Source organism: Podarcis cretensis, assembly GCF_951804945.1.
Source record: "Podarcis cretensis genome assembly, chromosome: 4".
NCBI classification, from domain to species: domain Eukaryota; kingdom Metazoa; phylum Chordata; class Lepidosauria; order Squamata; family Lacertidae; genus Podarcis; species Podarcis cretensis.
The window spans coordinates 27,496,890-27,522,932 of NC_137173.1; the positions used below are offsets into that span (position 1 = coordinate 27,496,890).

The following is a 26,043-nucleotide window of genomic DNA, read 5'->3' on the forward strand; positions in this document are numbered from 1 at the left end:
ACCTCAGGTTAGGAACAGTTTCAGGTTAAGAACGGACCTCCGGAATGAATTAAGTTCTTAACCCGAGGTACCACTGTATATCTAAATGTGTATTATGGTCCATCCAAAACCATCAGCAATTGCATTTACAGCATTCAGAAAGGTGTGGAGATTGGGAAAGGGCTGTAGCTCACTGGCCTGCAGAGACTCCCAGCTTCAGTGAGCTGAGTCAATTTTTTCCTAGCCCCTATTAGTGAGTAATGCAAAACTTAAGAGCTTTTGCAGTGTATGTTCACATCATTCCATAAGTTATGGAAGGCTGCGTTCATGGCAGTTTATTCTGTTTCCCCAACTTTCCCTAACTGTTCATTTCTGCATAATGTTTGAGCTGTCACATGACATAAAAACCACTTCTGGAAATACAGCAGACTCTAATGCAAGTTTAGCACTCATTTCCATGTTATCTGCAAACGGATTTCTTTCTGGAAGCAAATAACATAGAAATAGATTGATAAACTTGCACTATATTCTGTTGCATTTCCTGAAGTAGCTTTTCTACATCATGTGAAAGCTCAAATATAATGCATAAATTAAGAGTTATGGAAATATTGGGAAAACAGCATAAACAGCTGTGTGATAGCAGCTCTGCTTATGTTAATATTTTAATAACTTGTTGCTAGTGGAGGGGGACCTTTTTCTTATCCTTTCTATCTTCTGAGAAACTCAACAAACCTGCTGCACCTGGCACTGGGAATGGAGAGTACAGCTGAATGGGACACAGCTGTGGGAAGCCTGAGGCAGTACCATTTGCAAAAGCAAGCCTAGAGTGAGAGACTAGGGTGATGTCCACTGCTTCCAGTAACTCTTCTCATCGTGAGACTTTTGTGGGTGAGCTAAGAGTTTGTTTGAACCCTGGGTGAGAACCTGGAGGCTGAAAGGGACGGCGTGTCAGAAGGAAGATTCATTTATATCTATTAGTAAATTTGTCCTGGTGTAATATTTTTATATGTAACTGTGTATTTTTGTAACGTTTTGCATATGTTGTCTTTTGCTGCTTCAGTTTTCTGTACGCTGCTCCAAGATATTTTTTAATATATTAATTAAGGGGTATAGAAATTAAATAATTCATTAAATGGTCAGTATTCAAAGTGAGGCCATTGATCTATCAAATTAAGCGTTATTAGATGCAGAGTCGCTTGTTACCTAAAAGGTCTCCAAGCGATTTACGTTGAAACATAAATACGTAGTAGAAGGTAAAGGGACCCCTGACCATTAGGTCCAGTCGTGACCAACTCTGGGTTGTGGCGCTCATCTTGCTTTATTGGCCGAGGGAGCCAGCATCCAGCTTCCGGGTCATGTGGCCAGCATGACTAAACCGCTTCTGTTGAACCAGAGCAGCGCACGGAAACGCCGTTTACCTTCCCGCTGGAGCAGTACCTATTTATCTACTTGCACTTTGACGTGCTTTCAAACTGCTAGGTTGGCAGGAGCAGGGACCGAGCAATGGGAGCTCACCCCGTCGTGGGGATTCGAACTGCCAACCTTCTGATCGCCAAGTCCTAGGCTCTGTGGTTTAACCCGCAGTGCCACCCGCATCCCAAATACGTAGAAAAAGAAAGAGTCATATTGTCTGCTCTGGGAACAGCACTGCGGGGGCTCAGAGGTTTTCGCCAGCCCTGCTATCAGCAAACCTGGTGTTACCAGGGATCGAACCGGAGAACTTTCGTACTTGACGTATGTCCTCTACCCTGGAACGGTGGCCTCTCATATATACTGCTGTGCTTTGTATGCTTTCTCTGTTGAATTCATAGCCTGCTTTTCTGTTTTGCGTTGCATTCGCAATAAACTTAGCTCTCATGCCTTACCCTGAGCCGGTTCATTGGTCCAACTAGGTCAGTAGTGCCTCAAGTGACTGGTTGTGGCTTCCCCAGGCCAGGCGAGGGGAGAGAGAGAATGCTCAGCCCTGCGCAAAGGTGCCAAGGGTTCAACCTGGGACCGTCTGCAGGCGAAGGAGATGCTCCGCCACTCGGCTGCAGCCTGTTCTCTTCCAGCCACTCAGCCAGGTGACGTTCTCCTGCTGCAGGCAAGGATGAAGGCAGCAGATTGGGCAGTGATGCAGGAGTAGGCTGGGCTAGGCAGGGGGACGTGTGGTGACCGCTGCCTTTTTGCAGGGAGGAGCAGCTGGGTGTCCTCAGAGGATGATGAAACTGATCAAATATTCTGTTGGCTTCTCTCTATTGATCTGCCTCCTTCTGCGGAGGAGTCCAGTGGCAAAAAACCGTCCCTCCCTCTCTCCCATTTCCCTGCCAGGATTCAGATATGCTGCTCTCTGCTTTGCTCCGCCTCCTCCTGCATTCCTGAAGTTAATAAGAGGAAAACCCAGGTAGCTGGAGAGGAATCACACACACAGGCGCACAAGTTGTGTCAGTTGTCAGCAATCCATCTTCTTCCTTTCCTTCTCGTCCTTTTTTTTTTTTTTTTAAGACATTTCCTGCTGCTTAGGAATTAAACACCCTGACATTCTGAATGAAGCTGGCCGCTTTTCCAGCCAGCCTGCCAGAATGGGCCAGTGCTGCTGCAAGCTTTATTATTGCCTCCAGTGCCTGGACAAGACGGTACTCTGCCTCTTCCTTTTTTCCTACTTAATCCAAAGGGCTGTGACGGCTAGCCTTGTGTTCTCTCTTATTCTTCCTCTAGCTAATGTTGAGAATGTTGCTTTGCAAGCTGCAGCTGACTGGGAAGGAAGGAGGGAGGGAGGGAGGGAAGGAAGGAGGGAAATGGGGAGAGGGACTGTGATGATGTCCATCTTTTTTATATAATGTGCTGACTTCTCATTCGTTAGCACCAAACAAAACCGTCAGATTCACCTAAGACTGCAGTGCCTTGCATCATTTCACCCTGCAGTCTAAAACTGAAGCACTTAACGTTTTTATGAATCAGTAACATACTGGGGACCTACTGGATTTAGAGCTGATTTGATTTGTTGTTTCGCTTTTGTGTTCTGTTAATGTTACCTGTGGAATGCAGATTGGATTGTAGCTTGTATTTTGAGATGTGTCTTTTGCTTGCATGGCAAATATCTGCCTTCTCTTCGCAGCCTCTGCTTTTCATTTGTTAAATTTTATTTTGTGTGCTGCGCTCTTCTCCTGTGTCAGGGGAATGTGGGGTGGAATTGAATTTTTGCGTGTTGAATTGAAATGTGTCATGGATTGTCACTACAGAGTTCACAACAGTATCTACAGGTAGCTGAATGAATCTGAGTTATTTCTAACACACAGCTTGTCATTCTTTACCACTGTGAGCGTTAATTTGGCATTGTGAGCTCACAGATGGAACCAGGTGGAAAATGTGCACCAGCTTTTAATTTGCCTAATAGGAAAGACATTGGCAGAAATACTCAGCTTGGTAGATTTTTGTTTGAGGCTGGGATGATCTTGCTAATCCACTGAAAAACAAACTGAAGCTCCCTCTTCTTGATCTGATTATTGTGTTAAAGTATAGCTTGCGGTGTGTTGCCATCCATGTGGAGGAAAATGTATGGCTTAATAAAGAACTCAGCAAACTGTGCACTCTTGGGGAAACGGTGGTGATAAGTTGGGCTTGTGAACTTCAATCTAAAAAGAACAGTGGGGGTAGGGAACAAGGTGACTGGCTATCTACTGCAGGGGCAGTTTTTAAGATGTTTTATGGGAAAGACAGATGGCAAATCATTTTTAATCCCAGATGCAATAAAATGTGGCTATTGCCTTCCTGGAGAATCAGATGAAATATTTATTAAAGGAGCTATGTGGCTTCCCCCAATATGCTAAGAAAAGGAAGCCTTTGCTCCGTAGGCATTCCAAATAGTGCAGCCATGACTAAGCAGCACATCCCCTCCCAAACCTGATTAGATTTTGTCAGAGAGGGAGAGAGAATGTTGGAGCCAAAACAGAGTCTGCTGTACTTGGAACAAGGAGACCTGGGTTCAGCCATGAACTCTCTGGGAGGCCTCGTCGTTTGTAATGTGTGCATATTAATGACCATAGGGATGTTGTGGGGCTGAAAGAGATAATTACTGTAAACCACTGCAAAGTGCTTGTGGAATAATTAACAGTAATAAATGCAGAGAGTTCAGACTTGGAGAGGGGATGTGACATTGCAGGCATGCTCGATACATGTTTGTCATTTGGAGCATAGAGCATCACAGAGTAACATAAGGCAGGTTCAGATGACCAGAAGTGGGGTTCAAAGCCATTGAGACCACTTCCTCTTGCAATTATAGCACTGTATGGGACATGGGTGGCGCTGTGGGTTAAACCACAGAGCCTAGGACTTGCCGATCAGAAGGTTGGCGGTTTGAAAACCCGCAATGGGGTGAGCTGCTGTTGCTCGGTCCCTGCTCCTGCCAACCTAGCAGTTCAAAAGCACGTCAAAGTGCAAATAGATAAATAGGTACCACTGTGGTGGAAAGGTAAACGGTGTTTCCGTGCGCTGCTCTGGTTCGACAAAAGCGGCTTAGTCATGCTGGCCACATGACCCGGAAGCTGTACGCCAGCTCCCTCGGCCAATAAAGTGAGATGAGCGCCGCAACCCCAGAGTTGGCCACGACTGGACCTAATGGTCAGGGGTCCATTTACCTTTACCTTTACCTTTACCTTTACCTTTACCTTTACTATGAGGAGCTTTCAAGGAGCTTCCACATACTAGCTCTCCATCATCTGAATCCACCATTAGTGGGGTCCTGATGGAGGTAAAATGTCCTTTGTTACAATCTCATCCTGGGGCCCTTATGCCAGAGTCATTGGCATTGTCCTGCTGGATCAGACAGTTTTTAGCCTTCTTTTTTGATGCCTCTACGGGACGCAGGTGGCGCTGTGGGTTAAAGCCTCAGCGCCTAGGGCTTGCCGATCGAAAGGTTGGCGGTTCGAATCCCTGCGGCGGGGTGCGCTCCCGCTGCTCGGTCCCAGCGCCTGCCAACCTAGCAGTTCGAAAGCACCTCCGGGTGCAAGTAGATAAATAGGGACCGCTTACCAGCGGGAAGGTAAACGGCGTTTCCGTGTGCGGCTCTGGCTCACCAGATGCAGCTTTGTCACGCTGGCCACGTGACCCGGAAGTGTCTCCGGACAGCGCTGGCCCCTGGCCTCTTAAGTGAGATGGGCGCACAACCCCAGAGTCTGTCAAGACTGGCCCGTACGGGCAGGGGTACCTTTACCTTTACTTTGATGCCTCTGAAGCAAGGCACAAAGAGATGGCTGCTCCCAACAATTTATACCCACTTGGAAATTTATTGTCCCTGTTCATGGAGGCTGCATTTAGCAAGTAGCAACCAATGATTTGTCTAGTCCTTTTACAAACCAGTTAGTTTTATCACAGTCACCGCCACTTGTGATACTAAACTACCATGACTGAAAGTGTGGCTGGAAAGAGAACTAGCACCAACCCCCAGCATCCTCAAGCAGGGACCATTGCTGCTGCCAACCCTGATTCCCCACAACAGACAGCTGGGTAATTGATAGGGCCGGTCCTATCCTGCCACAGAAGGAGGCAACTGCCTCAGGTGGCAGATGCAGAAAGGTGGTGAGCAGGCAGAGCCATGCTACTTGTCCTGCACTTCCTAAGCTAACTTGCTGGTCTCAGGTGAGGTAGAGGATGTTGAAGTAAGACCCACTTGCCAATCTGGTCTGTTAGAATTGGGGAACCAACATCTTGTCCATTGTCCTAGGCAGCAAAATGGTTGAGCTGGCCATAGTACTGTCTCATTATTGTGGGTAATTACAGCCCTCCAGGAGATGGGAATACCTATTGCTAGATTTAAGACAGCCTTCTAGATCTTGGACTACAAGTCCCATCACATTGGCTCTGTTGGCTGAAGCTGATGGGACAATGTATGATGGGACAATGTACAGTATGAAAGTCATCACATTGAATTAGGAATTTCTAAGGTCAAGACGCGGTTGACGCTGTGGGTTAAACCACAGAGCCTAGGGTTTGCGGATCAGAAGGTCGGCGGTTCGAATCCCTGTGACAGGGTGAGCTCCCGTTGCTCGGTCCCTGCTCTTGCCAACCTAGCAGTTAGAAAGCAGGTCAAAGTGCATGTAGATAAATAGGTACTGCCCCGGCGGGAAGGTAAATGGCGTTTCCATGTGCTGCTCTGGTTCTCCATTAGCGGCTTAGTTATGCTGGCCACATGACCCAGAAGCTGTACGCCGGCTCCCTCAGCCAGTAAAGCAAGATGAGCGACGCAACCCCAGAGTCATCCACGACTGGACCTAACGGTCAGGGGGCCCTTTACCTTTACCTTTACCTTTTTAAGGTCAAGACTAGCACTTAGAAATCTCACATTTTATGGCTCTTTGGCCAACCTGACTGTGAGCATAAAAATTAAAAGATTTTAAAAACAGCCAATTTGTATTGTATGGTTCAGAGCATATTGTTTGAATCAAGACATGTTGGGGTTGTGAAGGCTCAGAACAAAAGTGGTTTCTTTCTTTGCCAATACATTTTAATGAAAGCTTATTATATATGACAACTATAAATTTAACAGTCTCAGGCCTTTTTGTTTGAGACTTTTATAATATCATGTGTGAGGTCCAAGGTATATTAACATTGCATTCATGGGAGGAAATATTCAAGGGCATTTGCTCATTTTCAAATGAAAGTAACATCTCTGATCTGTGGGTTTTATTTACTGAGACAGAAATCCACAAACAACACCATGATGATGAAGAAGGCTTTTTCATTTCATATCAGCGCAACATTTGCCTTTGCATCACATATATCTACAGCCCACATTTATAAGATAATGGAACATGTCAGGGAATTGTAATATGCTTCACCTCTAAGGTATCCTGAGGTTTGATATGAAGATTAGCTGACACCAAACCTATCCACTTTTTCAGAGAAAGCAAGGTCAGGCATCTAATCCTATTAATCATCAGCTCTTTGTCAAAAAGCATTATGAAGTGTTGGAAAACAAATATTTGTGGCAAAGGGGGGGAGAGCCTACCAATAATTGTGAAGGACATTTCCAGAATGGTTAGCACTGTGTTTTGGGTACAGATAGACCCTAGGTTCCCATCTCTGCTTCTGGTTTGTTATTCAGATGGGCATTTCCATATTCCTGCTTGGCCACAAGATACCAGTAATTTATCTCTGTAGATCATACTTACCTGGATGCAGTTGTACTTCACAAATGTTCATTCTTGCTTCTGACCTTTCACTGCAGTCTGAACTGCTCTGAGAAGCAGAGCATGTCTTGTGTCTTTTCCCCTTTTCCACCAAACGTCCTTTGGCATTTTTCAGATAAGCAAAGGAAATGGCCTCAAGCGTATTGTTTATCGAGAGGAAATAGAGATGGAGAATTGGGAGTAACTATATTTTCATTAATATTATCACAGTATTCTTAAAGAATAGTGAAGTGTGGGCTGTTGGGTGGCCAAGCCATGTTTAGTGGGAATGCGTTATTAATTCACCCTAAATAGAGCCAAGGTTAAAAACCGTCCTTTGAGTCCTTGTTCAGTATGCAGACACTTAGCAAGAAATGATTGACTCTTTTTGCCTTCACCAACTTGGTGCAGTCCAAATGTTTTAGACTACAACTCCGATCAGCACCAGCCAGCATGTCCCTAGTCCAAAACATCTGGAAGCCACCAGGTTGGCAAATGGTGATTTAGATAACCAGGTTTTAACCATAGGGCCTGAGCAAGGTAAAATAAAGTTTTGACATGAATGTTTTCATAACTGAATGAATAATAGTAGTATGGTTGTTCCTGGGATACACAGGAGCCTGATGAAGTGAGTGAAACTAACAGCAGTCTGAGATTCTTTGCCTCTGTCAAGGTAGCATTGCTTATTCAAGATAACATCAGTGAGTCAGCAATCCCAGATAAACAAGTTCTGGAACACAAGGCTGAACTAAGATAACTGTGAATTTCTTTTTTGAAAAGATTTTACTGGTTTTTTACAGTTTTATATTCAATCAAACAACACAATATAACATTTGTCATATAAGTGAAAAAGAAAACGCCCCCTCCCCATGATTTCCCTCAACTTCCCCTTCTGGTTCTTTAAATATTTACTACTTCTACTTAATTATTATCTTATTTTTATAATCTTACACTTTAATACTCTTATTTTCTTACCAGTTTTATACCACTAAACTGTACTGTTATGCCATTCTCATAGCTTATCATAGCTTATCACTTTGTATTGGTGAATGCTGTTTTCTGAATTTGGGGTCTTCCAAAATGGCTGTTGCCAGTTTAATGAGCTTCAAACTTGGCTTTAGTACCTTCACCACCCCAAACAGCATTTTCCTTTTTCACTTAAGGCAGCTCACAGACTCCAATGTGATGTTGGCGCAAGGAAGAAGACCATCTTAACTTTTTCTCCTCCGCCGCCGCCTCCCTCCACCCACCCAAACTGTTTTCTGAATTCCATTTATACAGTCTATTCAGAAAGACCCTAAGACTGCAATCCTAAGCACCCTTATTTGGGAGCAAGCCCACTGAACACAGTGAGCCTTACTTCTGAGTAAACGCTTCTCATAAATTACATGTTCATTAACTAAATACTGCCACTGACAGAGTTATTAGGCTTTCATTCCTCCTTAAGAACTTGGCCATTGAGTCATTCCTATAGTTCATAGTTGGCAATATGCTGCCACTCTTTGACTAATGGATGCAGAGTCATCACCGGCCACCATCATTTCCCAGATGTCAGCATCTAGCACAGTATTTCTAAATCCTATCCGTGACCGGACCCCACATTTTCCAATAGGATGTGACAATAATTTCCAAATATTCCAACATCCTCTCTTTATGCATTGCCAACGCATTGACTGATTCTTTTTCACTGCTTTTTTTATTGTGCTTCTTCTAGTCGCCTTGAAAAGGCATTGCTGCTTTCTTACCCACAGATGTCTTTAAAGTTTCCTGATCTTTTTCTTCTTCTAATCACTGGTGACCTCGCCCAGCATGGTACAGCTCTTTCTTCCATCCTTCACAAGACAAGGAATAGCAGTGCAATATACAACAGTGGGTCTATGCTCTTTTGTGGTGATGCTCCTGGTATCTATTATACTAAATCACACTCTGGTGGGTTCTCTTTCAGCATCTTCTGGTGATTCATACCTCTCTTGTGAAACATCTCCCACTAAAATCATTACGTTCTAACAAGCATGTTTCAGTATGGTCGAGACAAATGTGTTTTATGTGTCTAATCTCTCCCGTCATTTGAAGTTCTCTGTTCTGAAATATATAAATAGTGAAAAGAACAAACATATACAATTTTGAGTGTGTGTATTATTTTATGGATGCCTAGTTGTACTACTATGCAGTGTGCATTGCAAGTCATTTATGTGTGCTATGGACATAATCAATATGCAAACAAATGATGTTTTGTATATACTGAATATTGTATTTTGTGGAGTAGAGCACAATCAAATGAGTTGATGGACTCAAGCACAATAAAATGAGCTGCTGGCTCCAGTTTTCCTATTTTGGAAATGCTCCAGTTTGAGGATTAGATGATAACACCAGTCTCTTCTAGCCTATACATCTTTCAGTTACAGAAATGCCATTTAAGTCAGGCATAATGCTTCGATCTGCAGAAAACCGGAATTGATGTTTGCTCTGATTCAGCTTTAAAGAGCGGGTTTTTGCAGGGAAAGCTCCAGGCAAAACAAACTAACAAACAAATGCTCAGACACAGAGCATTCAGGTGTGGCCCTCTGCCCAGAAAGAGTGGGGCAAAATCCATACCTACAACTGCAGTTCTAAACTCATTCACTAGGGACACAGTTGACATTCTCCCAAGTAAACATTCATAGGATGGCGTTACATGGAAGCCATGACAAATGAGCCTTTGAGCACACTGTCCAAAAGAAAACTTTGTGAGTGTAATATTACAGTTCAAAATTATGGTTGTGCATATGCTGTTTTTTAAAGCATCTTCAATAACCGTTGACAATAGAATTAAGCAGTTCACTGCATGAGGTTTTGTAAATGAAGGTGTGCAAACTCTTAGGTGGGAACTTTGTTCATTCTTGCTCTGCTCTTTGTTTTAACAGAACGAAAGCGCCCTTGTGAAAGAAAAAGAGCTCTCAGCGGAGCTTGCAAACATCAAAGATGAAGTTGGTAAGTAGGACATTAAATAAGCAATCTTTAAAATGTCCTTTTCTGCTTACAGATGTTTGGTAAAATGGTTTATTTCTTCTTCCTGTCATGCTAGGCAATCTCTGTGGATCTAATAAGGCATCGCCTTAAGCTCATTGCAGGTTTTTATGGCTTGTCAGGGGAACTATAATTTCACCTCTTTGTTGTTGCAGAGACAGGTTCATAACTATACACAGTGGAACTCATCATCCATTATCTTTACTATTTGCAGATGGCAACCTGTAAATCTACATTGCCTGCTTTTGAATTGCATTCTGTGCCTGCCATAGAGATGAAGCTCAGGTCACCCTTAGATTGATAAGTTACAAGAGTCACAAACGGCGTAGTTACTTACAAGCTTCGTTACCTAGGAATTTGGAACATGTCAGGCCCAGAAACACTACCCAGCATGGTCAGGCAATAGCTCATATAACCCGTCCTAGGACCTTATGGTAAAGCAGGGCTGACCCAGCCATTAGGCAGAATGAAGCCATTGCCTCAGGTGGCGGAAACCCCTGCGGTGGCACCCTCAGCCTCCACCACTAGCGGAGAAGTGGTGCCGGCAACAATGAAATGTCCTGGAATCTTGTAAGATCTTTGAGTGTGAGAGTTACTGCTTTTCTGCCAGCAGTAGAGGGCAGGCAGCAGTGGTGAAATGGGATACACTGGCCTGGAGGTGAAGGGCAGATAGTTAATTTAAAAACTCATCATCATCAACTACATTTTACTCAGAGTAGGCCCATTGAAATTAATGGGCATAAGTTAGTCATGGTCATTCATTTAAATGGATTTACTCAGAGTAAAGTTAGTTGACTGCAACCTAATATTTTTACATATTTTTACACTCAGCCTAATGATAGAACTGGCCCATAACAATCCCACTTACAGAGTCAAACGAATGAATGAAGCTTCACTTGGGCTGATAAACTGTGGAAGAATCACTGTGGTTGCTCCTTTTGAGGAGAAAGGGCTTGGATGCAGAAGCTCACCTGCCGTTTGGGCTTCCCCATTGCCTCTCTTCCATTCAATGGGGACAGAAGTGACATTCCACTGATGGCATTTTCTTTTCCTCCCATTAAAAACAGAAATGCACTTTGATTGGCCTTCACCCATAGGTCGGACGCAGAGGGAAATAGCATCAGCTTAGTGCTGGGAAAACATTGTGACAGCAAGTGCTGCTATTTAACCTGCAGCCGCTTCTCCGTCCAGTAAATGTCATTTCCTATGAAAATCACACCCAGCCTGTAAGTCAAAAGTGAAACTTCCATGGAAATAAAATAATATCTTGGCACTCTCTTGATAGCTGCGCTGGTCACTGGTGTGGTTTCCTGTAGCTGTTGAGCTTTTCATGGGCGCTTTTGGAGTCATGCACTTGTTCTTGGCTGAGAGTTTTAATTCTCTCCACTTCATTAAGCTCTTGAGCAGGGTTGTATTGAACAGTCTGGCATTGGCAGCTAGCAAATATTTAAATTGCAGAGTCAACTGCTGGGCTGGTGGCTGTAGTTACCTTTCCATTCTACGAAGTAGCGATGAAGCATCTCGTTCAATAACGAAAGGCACATCAAACATGTAACATAATCCAGGGGGTTGCTTGCATACTTAATTTCATGTTTATAACCATTTGCATATTATTTTCTTGAACGTGACAGATGCAGAACTACAGATGGTAGGCATGCTGCACTTATTTGGTGACCTTAAATGTGAAAACTATGAGCTGGCTCTTGGGTAATCACGATGCGCAGATATTTAAATGATAGGAGTTGGAAGGGCTTCATTTCTACATGAGGCTTTGTTTCCTTCTTAAAACATGGAACAATCACATGTCCAGCTTTAGGTTTGCATTCATGGAGGCTGGATATCCACTTTGTCTTTTCAGTTAAATGTAGAGTCCTAGAAGTATCTTGCATGCCACTTGCATGCCATAAAAGTGTCTTAGAAGCAACAAATTCTGGTTTGTGTGCAGATCTCCCATTCTAGATTGGGTGGTTTTCTGTAATGTAGGAATGAATGCCAGGTCTCTGTGCATGGGGAAAAAATTGGTCAGCTTTCTGTTCAACTGTTCCCTTGCATTATTATTTTTTAAGTGAGACATGCAACAAAATTTTGAAGGATGAAGTGTTCCTGTTCAGAGTTCCAGCCATACCATTTTCCAAGATGCTCCATTCCATTTCCTTTCTTCCATTTTTCATTCTCCCTAGAAAGTCAACAATCCATGGCCATGCTCATGCTCATTCCTCATTGGGTTGTTTTGAAGCTCCTCCTCATTCATTTTTTTTAAAAAAGACAGAGTTCTGCAAACTTTGAGGTTTTCCTGAGCCAGTCGATACCTCCCTCTTGTATGTGGATGGTCCAATTTTGGCTCCACTAAAATCCTTATTCGTGCATAGGATGACTTATGGTATGCACATGAGAAATGCTTTTGCAGAAACTGGCAAAAAAAATAAATCTTACATATGTGCAATATAGTAGCATCTATTCTTTCTGTAAAGTCTATGTATGTTGGTCATTGGTTTGCATACTTCAGTGAGTATCTTTGGATTATCACATCCTACCATGTGCCAGTCTCATTAGAATGATAGCTGAAAGACAGGTTTCATTACAGGATCAATTTAAAGCTTGAGTAGGTTTCAATTATGATGAATCCCCATTTCTGAGTTTGAGCTGGGTTTTGCTTGGATTCGGATAGTTCTGTGCCACAATGGAAGGCAATATAGTAGGTAGCACTAAGTGGTCATGCAGCAAAATTACAAAATAATTCAAAATGAGTATGGAAACTGAAAACAAATGTTAAAAATCGAAACTTGAGAAAATGACCAGGCAAAGCAGATACTATTAGTTCTCGTTGATGGGCAAGATTTGTGTGGTATAATGCTTAGAGTTTCCGACTAAGAATGAAGGAACCCAGATTCAAATCCCCACTCAACCATGAAGCTCATTAGGCAAGCCACTGGCCTGGTTAAAACAGAACACAAAACCATGGTTTAGCATTGCATGTATAAGATGTGGTGATCTTGAGATTCATGTGCTTTCCATTCCTCCTCTGCCACATATTGTTCACTAGGGTCATTTGTTTGTTTGTTTGTTTGTTTTTTAGATTTATAAACTACCCTTCCTCCCAAAGGAGCCATGGGTGGCAAACACACACACACACACACACACACACACAAAACAATTAAAACATCTAGAACATATTGTGCATGAACAGGTTCTGTGAGAGGAATACAGTGGTACCTTGGGTTACATACGCTTCAGGTTACAGACTCCGCTAACCCAGAAATAGTACCTCGGGTTAAGAACTTTGCTTCAGGATGAGAACAGAAATCATGCTCCGGCGGCACAGCAGCAGCTGGAGGCCCCATTAGCTAAAGTGGTGCTTCAGGTTAAGAACAGTTTCAGGTTAAGTACGGACCTACGAATTAAGTACTTAACCTGAGGTACCACTGTATTGGACTCCTAACAATCCTCAGCATTCTTAACAAACTACAGCTCCCAAGATTCTTTGGGGGAAGCTATGACTGTTATAGTGGTATAAGAGCGCTTTAAATGTATGGTGTGGATCAGTGCTTTTCTTCTAGAAAGAAAGGTGTTGGTACTCACCATGAAGTTGTTACAGTAAGTGCCATATTTTTAACCAGTGCTTTTGTACACCCAGGGGGGAAAAGCACAGGTGTGGATGTGACCTAACATAGCTAACATAACATAAGGGAAATTCCCTTATTCCGAATAGGATTCCTCGCAAGAAAAGGGAAAAGTTGACAGCTATGCCTAGTAAGACTATGCTAGACCAGATGACATGATAGCAACATTCATTCTGTTTGCTTAGACCTGGCAAATGACAGCACAGTTCGAAAGAAGGAGTCCAAATTGCTGTCAGAGTGGGTCGCTTCTAGGTTCAGCAGCAGCAATTCCAGGAGTCACTATTTTAATTTTTTTTTTTTAAGTAATATTTATTCAGATTTTCAAAAATACAGAAAAATAAAAACAAAAATAAAAACATATAAAAACCAAAAAAGTACATAACAGAAAAAAAAGAAACATACAAATTCAAATTACATCCTCTCATTAACTTGTTTCTTGGACCTGTTTCTACATTTAAGAAGCAAAGCTTCGGTGTGAAACAGGAAAAAGGCCAGGAGCTGGAAGCGATCGGGTTTGGAACTGTGTATCTTGAAAGTCTGAACTTGACTATAAACAATGTGTATTTGGTTCCTGATTTAAAGTTCAATCTGCTGAGTGTTTCGCAGTGTTTCCCTTTTTGTATTCTATTTTTTTTTATTAAATTTTTTATTAAGGATTTTTTAAATACAACAAACCGAATAAAACATACAAAAATATCATGTGTCATAGCATATTTTCTAATCCTCTTTGGACTTCCTCACGTCTCCCGCTCCTGCATTCCTAGTTTATAAAAATTAAACCAGCAATTTATCACCTTATCCCCACCTTACAGTCAATTTTTACAATATTATATCTTAAATTTTAGATATGTTTGTTTCCTCTTTGGCGCATTAAAATTAATCCAATAGTTATCTAAAAATTTGGTTTTTTCATAAGTTTAACTTATCTTCATAGTGCACTTCATCTGTTTCCATGGTGCCCAATTGTTTATGATCAAACATCCTGCTTCGCATTCATACAATTTACAATACTTTTGCAAATATATCTTAAATTTTCTCCAATCTTCTTCCACCATCTCCTCTCCCAGGTCTTCCCTTTTTGTATTCTAATTTATACATTATTTCAGAAAATTCTTCCCATACTTCTCAATTTTTATTTAAATATTTATCTTAACAATCTGTCTCTATTTAGCATTAATTTCATTAACCTTATCTTACCTTCAAAACCATAGAATTTCAAAATTTAAACCATATTTATATTTAACTCCTTGAAACCTTTCTACTAAAGCCAATTAATTCCTTTCCAGCACATTCTGATATTTCATTAATATTATACTAATTACAAAAATAAAAAGATATATAAAAAGAAGTTCTCTTCTGATTTGATCCAACGTCCCTTCTTCCTGGTTTCGGGTTATGTCAGTCCTTTCTACCCATTACATCATGTCCATCAATCTGGTGTTCTGATGTCCGAGGCTCTCAGGTCTCTTCTATGCCCCCTCTGCAGGTTTTCTTGTTCTTGTTTATGGTTACACACCTCCTTGTCCCTTGTTGGATTCTTTCGTAGTTTCTTCCCTTTCTCCTTGGGGAGTGGGTCTCCGGGGAATTCCATGCCGTAATAATCTCCCTTTTCTTTCATCAGGTTATTCCATTCCCCACAATCCCACTCCCCTATGTTAATTTTGTAATCCAAAAGGTAGTTGTTCCAGAAGTAATTAACTTGTTTCACAGTCCCACCAGAGCTAAGAACTTCCTTAACTCCAGAAACTTGCAGACACTCTCCAAAATCAATCTTCCAATGTTGCAGCTTTTGGTCATAGAAGACTTTGGGTCTCTCCCTTTGTATCTTTTGAGGTACAATCACGGCCTCTCCCATCTTCATCTGCTCTTGGACTTGCTTTATTGAGTCAAATTCCTGAGTTAGTTGTTGTGAAATTTCTTTGTCTTCGTTTCCTGTCAGCTCATATTTGCTAGCTACAGCAGTCATAAGTTCCAACTTTCCATTCATCAAGTTCATTTGCTCGTGCGACTGCTGCAGCATAGCATTTACTTTGCCAAGGGCAGAGGGTGAAACTTCCTCCCTGCTCATTTCTGTTCAAGGTCAAGTATCTGGTCCCACGCTGATTTTCACAGCTGTTATGTCTCCCTGTGAACTGCAGCAAAGGAACTGGAAGCTCCCTCTAGGGGACACAGTTTCTATTTAACGTCCATCTTTAAAATGTATCCAACAAAAGGAAATTTACTTTCGATTTTCAAATACTTTGTTTTCTTACAATGCAGAAAGCAGCATTGAAGTTAATTTGTTTCTCTTTTATTTCTATTTGTCAAAAGTGTTCCGTTTTCAATTGATGGGCATCTCCAAAAATTTCTGTCCTGACCTCTTGTCCCCAGGTTTGGGACGATGGAAACTTATATTCCTTTGCTCTCTCTCTGCAGGATTAGACGGTCAAAGTCCCCCCCCCCTTTTCTCCTGCTGTCAAGAGGGTTTTGATAATTATGGGTGCAGGAAATTTCAATCTTAAAATCAATTTTCCAGGCTATTTAGCTTGTACGATCTTTGCTTCAATCTATTTACAAAAAGCGGAAGGCGGACTTCCTGTTTAGACCTTCCCGCTTCATTGCCTAATTCACAAATTTTCTTGCCCAAATCTTCCGTTTTTGTTTAGAGTCCAATTGTCATCAGGAAAAAGTCAGCGCTCTCCGGCGATGGCTGTGCGGCTTCCCTCCGTGAAAGTAGCAGTCGGTTCGCTGCACTGCGCTGCTCACCCCACTCCACTCCGGAGCCCCAAAAAAGGGTTTCCCCGCGAGTAGGGGAGGCGCTCTTGGTGCTCTGCCGAACCCCACGTTCCCAGGCTTCTCCGCCTGGAATTTCTAGCGGGCCCCCATCTTCGCCGCGACGGGGAGACCCAGTTTCCACAGAGCCCGTTCCTCCGATCGGAGGAACTCCGCCATTCGCCGATGGCGCTAACCCGGAAGTCCCAGGAGTCACTATTTTAATTTCCCACAATGCCCGAGAGTGACATGATGTCAGGGGCATTGTGGGAAATTTCAGTGGCAGCTCCCAGAAGTAGTAACTGTTTAAAACAAGGGTCCAGGCATCAGAGGTGAGCCTCGCTGGGCCCAGCAGCTATGTCTGAGCAGGTCGCAGATTCAGCAGGCCCATAGGTTAGCTGGTCAACGTCTACCCTGCCAGGGGGGTGAGGTATTGCATTCTGTTTAAATTCCAGTACAGTTGTACCTTGGTTTTCGAACACCTTGTGAGTCAAACGTTTTGACTCCTGAATGCCGCAAACCTGGAAGTGAGTGTTCCGGTTTGCGAACTATTTTTGGAACCTGAACGTCCGATGGGGCTTCTGCACTTTGGTTTTTGAACATTTTGGAAGTCAAATGGACTTCCAGAGCGGATTCCGTTCGACTTCCAAGGTACGACTGTAGTTTCTTCTAAATTTGCATCTCTGCATATAAATTAGCATATGTCATTTGGATGCAACTCCCCTTTTTTGGTGATGCAAAGGGGGACCTTTTTGGACAATATGTAGGTGGTTGCCCTACTAGGATGCCCCATCTTGACACTGAGCCTGCAAAAAGTTTGAGAGAGCAAACAGAACACAAGTGAACCAAATGCATTTAGCAGGAGAGTCACTGAGCAGCGATGCTTTACAAAAGAATTCAAAAGGTGCAGGGGGGAACCTATGTCTCCCTGCTTGACATCACTGCACAAGTCAGTAGCCATAAGAATGACAGACCCAAATTGAAAAGGATGCCAGACAAGTGCAGCCAATCTTCATATCTCCATTCCTAGATCATTAGGCTGTGAACAGTTAGATGAAATGCTTTTTTGGATTTTTTTAAAAAAATGGTGTTGGTACTCACACATCAAGCACAAAATGGCTGCTGTGGACAGCAGAAAAAGGAAGTGCCACCCCAAACCCTGAGCGGTGTGATATTCCAGGGCCCAGGCATTTACCCCAGGTTTGTGCTTCCTTTGGAAATGAAGCGCAATGGAGGTTGTGGTGTCTTTATGATATATGCTTTATTTACACATATTTACAGCTCAAGCCTACGACTGAGGAGCTCAAAGCATTGCACTCCCAGAGGGTCCCGTTTCTCCCATTACTGCAGGCTCTGATTCAAACTGTCAGCCCACATTGCCCTCTGACTTCCCCTCTCCAGCTTGCCGCGTTTAACAGACTGACACCTTTTCCCTTCAATCACGCCACAGCAAACTGAAATCCTAAACCAACTGCTCTCCTTTTGTACAATATCTCAGGGCTCAAGGATGGGCTTCCCCCATTTGCTGGCGGGCATAGAGTCTTTGTTTTGCTAATAGCCCATTGTCTTTGTCCCCTACTAATCTTCTTCTCCCGGGCAATTTCTTAGGCACAGAAAAAGTGGTTTGGCCTGTATTTTGACATTTTGCTATACCCAGCATCTGGCAACCCATCTTAATACTCCAAGGATTGATTAAACTCTTGACACCCATCAGACCCAGGAATTTAGGGGGACCAAGAAACACACAAATGCATAACAATAGATAAAGATCCTCAGAATGCTGAATTCTGCACTGTACAAAAATTTATACTTTTTTAGAACATGCTAAACTCTACCTGTGCAACTTTCTTAGGTTTTCACCCTAGTTACCATCCCTGGATGATAGGCGAGATCTTTCTGCAATGATTCACATGCTTCCTGACAGCATTCCCCATTGTTCTGCTGTGCTGTAGTCTCTCCTTCCCTTTACAAGATAAAGAGGGACTGGAGCATTCCTATACAATTGAAACGCAGCTGTTTCCTCTCTCTCATATTTTCCCCATCTTTAAATTTCCTGTTGATGTTTCAACCTGAGAGATCAGGGTGGTGGTGGTTTTCTTTTTTTAAAAAAGGTAGGAATCTAAGGCTCCATCCAGCTAAGTGGCATATCTCAGTAGTAGTAACCCTACAGTTCAAAACACCTAGTTAATTCAACAAAATGCATGGGGTTTTGCTGGTGCAACGGACTTCTGTGCATGCAACAGATCTTCCTCTTCCTCTCCACCCCCATTGTTCTGCCCGGATGCTGAGGTCCAGCACTGAGGGCCTTCTGGCGGTTCCCTCACTGCGAGAAGCAAACCTACAGGGAACCAGGCAGAGGGCCTTCTCGGTAGTGGCGCCCACCTTGTGGAACGCCCTCCCATCAGATGTCAAAGAGATAAACAACTACTTGACATTTAGAAGACATCTGAAGGCAGCCCTGTTCAGGGAAGTTTTTAATGTGTGACATTTTAATGTATTTTTAATCTTTGTTGGAAGCCGCCCAGAGTGGCTGGGGAAACCCAGCCAGATGGGTGGGGTACAAATAAATTATTATTATTATTATTATTATTATTATTATTATTATTATTATTATCATCATCATTATCATTGTTATTATTATTATCCTATCCCCTTCAGCCCTCCGTGCACCCTCAGAATCAACCCCAGAGCAGATTTGGAGGGAATGTGAGGGATAAGAGAAAACAAAATATAACTAAAGATTGAACTTCTGCCTTTGAAACTCCCTGATGAAAGACCCGAGACATCCAAAACTCATTGGGTATTAAACTCCCCCCCCCATACCTCTTGGCTTCCTGCTCTGCTCACTCCTCCCCCTTGCATTTGCCTCAGTTTCTCTTTTTTGCTGCATTAAAGTGAAAGTATGGGCATCTTTTCAAAACGTAATAACTTTTGTTTGCTTTTGCATGTAGCTGTTGATTCTTTTTCTCTATACAGCTGTTATACTAAAACTTTTTACTGCACAAGTGCTTTATAATTCTTACCACATTTAGCTATCCCCACATACCTGTGTACTAACCTGAATGTTGCTCAAGGCAACCCATTGAACTTCATGGCCAACATGCAGTGCTCCCTTTCTCCTCAAAATCCCATCTCTTAGCAAGGGTTATCCTCCAGGAGGGTCCTGGAATTCAGTGTGGGGCCCTTCCTTGCCATCCCAGGGCAGCTGGCAAAATCAGGGCATTTCTTAACCCTCGTGCTCCACCATACGTTGCCCATGGGCCAGGTTCAGTGTTGTGGGTCTGAAATTCTTCAGGCCAAGCAGAACTTCTGTAGTGGAGATGCAGGAAGTTGGTTCCGCTCTAGCTCCTCTGTCACATCTCAACGAACGGTTCTTCTCTCTGCAGCCCTCAACGCAGCAAGATATGAGAAATTACAAAAAGAGAAGGAGGAGCTGGAAAAGAAGTTTGAGGGCAAGTTGAGGACGCTCGGTTGGGAGCAGCAGGAGGAGCTCCGTGCTCTCGAAGAGCGGCTGCAGTTACAGTACAGTGCCGAAATAGAGCAATTGCAAGAGGATCACAAAGAACAGCTCATCAGGATCAAGAGCCAGCACCAAGAGCAGGTCAGTCATGCTCTGGGAGTTGTATGTCCTCTTGGCAGTGACTGTGACTACAGGTGTGTGATAAAGTCAAATCTAGGCACCTCCCTGATTTGATTGTTGGCTTCCCTTAGAGTAGCTTCCCTTCCTCCTGCCATCAACCTCCATCACGTACACCAGGAGTGGGGAACCTTTTTCTGCTGGAGGGCCAAATTCCCTTCTCTGCAGACTTCTGAGGGCCACATTCCAGGGGTGGGTGGGGCCAGAGGCAGAAGTGGGTGGGGCACTGAATAGCACTGGGGAAATCTGCATTTGAATTTTGACATTTATTGAGAACTGTTTTGAGCAAGGTCCACCATGGGAAAGTGGCATATAAACTAGGGATGGGGAATGTGTTCTCCTCCAGATGTTGTAGTAGTTCTTGGGCTGATGAGAGCATGGCCAGTGGTCAGGGAAGATGGAAGTTGTAGTCCAACAACATCTGGAGATGTTCCCAATCTCTGGTTCCCCATCTCTGAACTAAACTCTGGTGCCCCTGAGATGCTTCCACACTGGGGCGAAGCAGGAGCTCTCCCCCAGTGTTGCTCCCCAGCATCTGGTATTCATTCACCATCACACTGTCTCTAAAACTAGAGATCTCATATAGACATCATGGCTCATAGACCTTGCTAGCCTTGCCCTCCATGAATTTGTCTAACCTCCTTTTGGAGCCATCTACGCTAGCTTTATCTGTATTGCTTTGCTCTTTGAACAGGTGGAAGACATTACAACAACTCAGGAAGCAGCGGTGATGGAGATGGAAAACAGTCAAGCAGTTGCTATTGCAGTGCTTCAGGATGAATATGAGCGCAAAGTTCAAGGTAATACTCTGTTCTCCTGGACTTAGAGATATGAACTCGTGAAGAAGTCTGCTTAGCAAAGCAGGATACGGATAATCATATGTTCTTAAGGACCATGTTGATACTGTATGCATTCCTTCAACAGTTGAGTCCTTGCTCCAGGTGCCATCACTGAATGGAGTTTGCCAGGTGTCCAGTAGGAGCAGGGCCTTCTCCAGAGGGGTCAACCAGTCCCCCCATATACTGTCCAATGTCAGGTTATAACTTGGCTTTATCTGATCCTGCTGTGTTTTGACTGGATTCAGCTGTCATCTACTCATTGTTATGCTATCAAGATTGTATGTTTCCTATTGGGTGGGGATTTTCTTTATTCTATCCTTTGTTTTCCTGCAGCTTTATAGTTTAATGTTTTATCTGTAAGCTGCTTTGGGTCACATCTGATAAGAGAAAGTGCACAAATAGCTCTACCTCTCTTTTAAATCAGAACCAGTGAAGGCGGTGAAGGTCCTGTGTGAGTGTCTGGAGGCGGTTGGAGGATGGATGGTGGCTAACAGATTGAGGTTGAATCCTGACAAGACAGAAGTGCTGTTTTGGGGGGACAGGAGGCGGGCAGGTGTGAAGGATTCCCTGGTCCTGAATGGTGTAACTGTGCCCCTGAAGGACCAGGTGTGCAGCCTGGGAGTCATTTTGGACTCACAGCTGTCCATGGAGGCACAGGTCAAATCTGCGTCCAGGGCAGCTGTTTACCAGCTCCATCTGGTACGTAGGCTGAGACCCTATCTGCCTGCGGACTGTCTCACCAGAGTGGTGCATGCTCTGGTTATCTCCCGCTTGGACTACTGCAATGCACTCTACCTTTGAAGGTGACTCGGAAACTACAACTAATACAGAATGCGGCAGCTAGACTGGTGACTGGGGGCGGCCGCCGAGACCATATAACACCGGTCTTGAAAGACCTACATTGGCTCCCAGTACGTTTCCGAGCACAATTCAAAGTGTTGGTGCTGACCTTTAAAGCCCTAAACGGCCTCGGTCCAGTATACCTGAAGGAGCGTCTCCACCCCCATCATTCTGCCCGGACACTGAGGTCCAGTGCCGAGGGCCTTCTGGCGGTTCCCTCATTGCGAGAAGTAAAGCTACAGGGAACCAGGCAGAGGGCCTTATCGGTAGTGGTGCCCGCCCTGTGGAACGCCCTTCCAGCAGATGTCAAAGCGATAAACAACTACCTGACATTCAGAAGACATCTTAAGGCAGCCCTGTTCAGGGAAGTTTTTAACGTGTGATATTTTATTGTATTTTTGCTTTCTATGGAAGCCGCCCAGAGTGGCTGGGGAGGCCCAGCCAGATGGGCGGGGTATAAATAATAAATTATTATTATTATTATTATAAACAAAATAAAGGAGCAGGCTATGGGCATAGCTGTCAGCTTTCCCTTTTTCTTGCAAGGAATCCTATTCAGAATAAGGGAATTTCCCTTTTTAAAAAGGGAAACGTTGACAGCTATGGCTATGGGGGGGGGGGGAGCTTCACTGTGCTGCCACCCTCCTGACAGTGGGTGCAATCATGTAGAGGTTGGGGCAGGACACTGTATGTTCCTGAAGACAAGCATTTGAGCAGCTGCAAACTTTTCAGATATTTTTGTTGCTTGCTTTCAAACATAATGTAAGTTCTGATCTGTTTTGAATACAAAATTGAAAGTTCACTTCCTCTTAAGTGCCTTAACTGCAGTGAACTAGAGGCATTAAGCTTCATTCTGATCAGTCTCCCCTCCCCTGTACATTGCATATCCCTGCCCTCCACCCCCAATTAAAGTTTTGCTATGATTCCATAGATGCACTTTCCTGGAGTAAACACCATAGAAGTAAATGGGACTATCTTCATTACTCTGGTCCCAACCCGCCCCTGCTTTGAAGTCATACTATGAATGGTTTGGGCACTAACCTATCAGTCAGAACACTGCAGTCCCTCTGATACTTAAATGTTTAATTTTATTTTTTCCTGCTTACGTTGTGGTCAGCTTGTTATTCCTGATTCTGCATTGCCCTGTGCCCCTCCAGCCCAGATGTGTAGCAGTCGCTCCCAACAGCCCCTCTCCAGATCCCTTTAAATTGCTGGTGCCAGAAATTGAACCCGTGACCTTCTGCATGCAAGGCTTCTGTGTTGTCACTGAGCTATGGCCCCTACTATCACTGACTAAGGAAGATGCCATGCTGCTAAGGCGCCTTTGTGACTAGTTGGTTTATTGTGACAACAGCCTCCTTCCCTGCCTAGTAGACCTGCCATCTCCTTAAGGTGGACAGGGCAGAGTTAAAGGCAGGGAAGACGCCCTATGAAAGGAACTGAGGAGGGAACTTCAGCCTATCAAAACAGGTGCAGAGGAAGTTCCAGAGCGGGAGTTTTAAAGGCGGAGTTTAAAGTCAGAAGTTGGCATTCATGAGTATGTGTTTGAGAAAATGTAATCCTGCTGATTAAATATCTGCTAAACTTCTCATTACTGTATTCAGGCAGCGTACCCACGGTTTATATTAACATTTTACAAGTGGTAATCCACTAGGGCTGGGGGTTGTTTAGGGAGTTTTGTTGGCAGGGGGTTGTTGCTGTTGGCTTTCCCCCCTGTATCTTTATTTAAATCTTGTGATTTATGTAGAAATTGTTTAGTTTGGTCGTGCATTTTTAAATTGATTTGTTTATTGTTTATCACAACTTTTGTTACGTTACAGCTATGCACATTTTTCATGTTGTTAGCCGCCTTGAGCATGGTTTGAACCGTGGAAAGGCGGCAAACAAATAGAATTCTGCATGTATGCGTATTGCAGGCATTTTACAGTTGATCTCTATCATGGATTTGGATTATCACTATATTCGTGAACAATTCCTACCCACCCACTGCCCCTTTGTCTAAGACGTTTTGGGTTATATTTTGCAGTGAAGGAACCCCTGAAATGCTGCTTTCGGACCATGTGAGAGTTCCTTGCAGGCCTAGGGCCCCCTCTCGTGGACGAAATTGTCACTGAAACAGCTGGTTGGTGAATAGGTTTTATTTATGGAGTCGCTGTTTCAGAGCAATTAGTTGGGCTATTAAATTTTAACACGCTCTCCATACCAGTTCCTTGGGCTATTAAACCATAGATTACTACAGGGCCAACTAAAATTTCATATCCATAATAAAATTGGTTGAAGAAGAGCTTCCCATAGTCCCTGCCATGCAGCCTTTGGAATGGGCACACAACAGAGACTTCTCCTAAATTTAGTGTGAATTGAGGGTTGTTCAGGCAGCAGCTGTACATAACAAGAGCTGTTTCTGTAACTACTATAGCTTTATTTAAAAAGTAGGGATCCACATCTTGTCATCCCCCATCCAAGCAGGCAAGAGGCATCTTTCCCATTCAAGGACAAATTCCAGTCAGGCAAAAGCAGTCATGGAGGGTGGAGAGCAAGGCCAGGGGGGCACATTTGGCCCCCTGGGACTGAGGTTGTGCAGCCCTATCTTAAATATATAGTCTTCTGTATTTCCCCCCACATCTGGCCACTCTATTGCTAGAGCCAGTGCCTGATTCTCCTGCTAGTTCTTTCTGCTGGATTTTCCACACCATACATGTCAAGTGCTGTGATACCACTTTAAACACTCAAAGCTTCTCCCCAAAGATTTCTGGGAGTCATAGTTTGTTAGGGGTACTGAGAGTTGTTAGGAGGGTTTTATTTCCCTCACAAAGCTACCATTCTCAGACTGATTTGAGCTCTTCACAAGGTGCTCTGGGAATTGCAGCTCTGTAACAGGAATATAATGGGAGGCGGGTGGCGCTGTGGGTTAAACCACAGAGCCTAGGGCTTGCCGATCAGGAGATCGGCAGTTCGAATCCCCATGACGGGGTGAGCTCCCGTTGCTCGGTCCCTGCTCCTGCCAACCTAGCAGTTCGAAAGCATATCAAAGTGCAAGTAGATAAATAGTTACCGCTCCGGCGGGAAGGTAAATGGCGTTTCCATGCTCTGCTCTGGTTCTCCAGAAGCAGCTTAGTCATGCTGGCCACATGACCCGGAAGTGCGATGAGAGCCGCAACCCCAGAGTCATCCACGACTAGACCTAATGGTCAGTGGTCCCTTTACCTTTAATGGGAATATAAGGGTCTCCTAACAACTCTCAGTGCCCTTAACAAACTGTATCTCCCAAGATTCCATGGGGGGGAGGAGCCATGGCTCTTTAATGTCCTTTAAATGTATGGTGAGTTGTGGCCTAAACAATAAATCAGCCTGGAGGCAAAGCCACATCAACTCACAGAGTAAGACAGACCATATATGCACATTGTACTTCAGACTAGAACAGCACACAGTCTCGTATTTAAATGCCAAAAAAGTTTGGACTTCACTTGGCCTGGACATCGTACGGGGCTGAGCAAGGCATGTGGCAGTTGGACTGCAGTGAAGCTGAGACTGAAGGACTGTAGCTGACATTGGGTGTGTTGATACAGCACCAATGGCCTCATTTCCAGTCGGTCGGATTTCCACTATTTACTGGGAGGTAGAGGAGCAAGGTGGCAGTGAGGTCAGTGCGGCACAAACCCACCAGTGGGAGTGTAAAATTGGCTCTGCCGTTGTGTTTGCACCATGTCGTTCTCAATGCTGCCTTGTCCCTCCCTCTCTACCTCCCAATAAGCATCCATGTCGCGATTGGGTGGCAGTCAGTTAAACGGCAGTGCCCCCACCCATGTCATCCACTACTGCCCAAGGATTGTGAGTAATGGATGTGTCACAATGGTTCAATGTGGCATTTTTTAATTCCTTCCCAGAACTAAAGTCTGCACATGAGCTGGAAAAAAGAGAACTGGAAGAGAATTTTGAGAAGCTACGTCTGTCACTCCAGGTTAGTATCACTTTCAAAATACAAAACCTTATCATTTGTTAAAAGGATCTACTTAAAGCACATCCAACACACAATGCTTCCCCTCAACAAATCCTGGGAGGTATAGTTTCCCCCTTACAGAGCTACAATTCCCAGCACCCTTAACAAAACACAGTTCTGTGGAGTCTTTGAGGGAAGTCACATGCTTCAAATGTGTACTGGGGTGTGCTGTAAATGTATGGTGTGGATCTGCCCTAGCAGCCATGGCTTTCCCCAAAGAATCCTGGGA

At 43.8% G+C, this 26,043-nt stretch overlaps 1 protein-coding gene across 2 annotated transcripts in view; it reads left to right on the forward strand.

The window, feature by feature from the left end:
• Positions 1–26,043, forward strand: part of MTUS2 (microtubule associated scaffold protein 2) — a 319,106-nt gene that overhangs the window by 283,971 nt on the left and 9,092 nt on the right. For both annotated transcript variants that reach the window (XM_079973339.1, XM_079973338.1), the window contains 4 exons: positions 10,028–10,094; positions 19,888–20,102; positions 20,833–20,938; positions 25,702–25,775. In XM_079973339.1, coding sequence (XP_079829465.1) covers positions 10,028–10,094; positions 19,888–20,102; positions 20,833–20,938; positions 25,702–25,775 — 462 coding nt within the window. The remainder of the gene's footprint in view (positions 1–10,027; positions 10,095–19,887; positions 20,103–20,832; positions 20,939–25,701; positions 25,776–26,043) is intronic.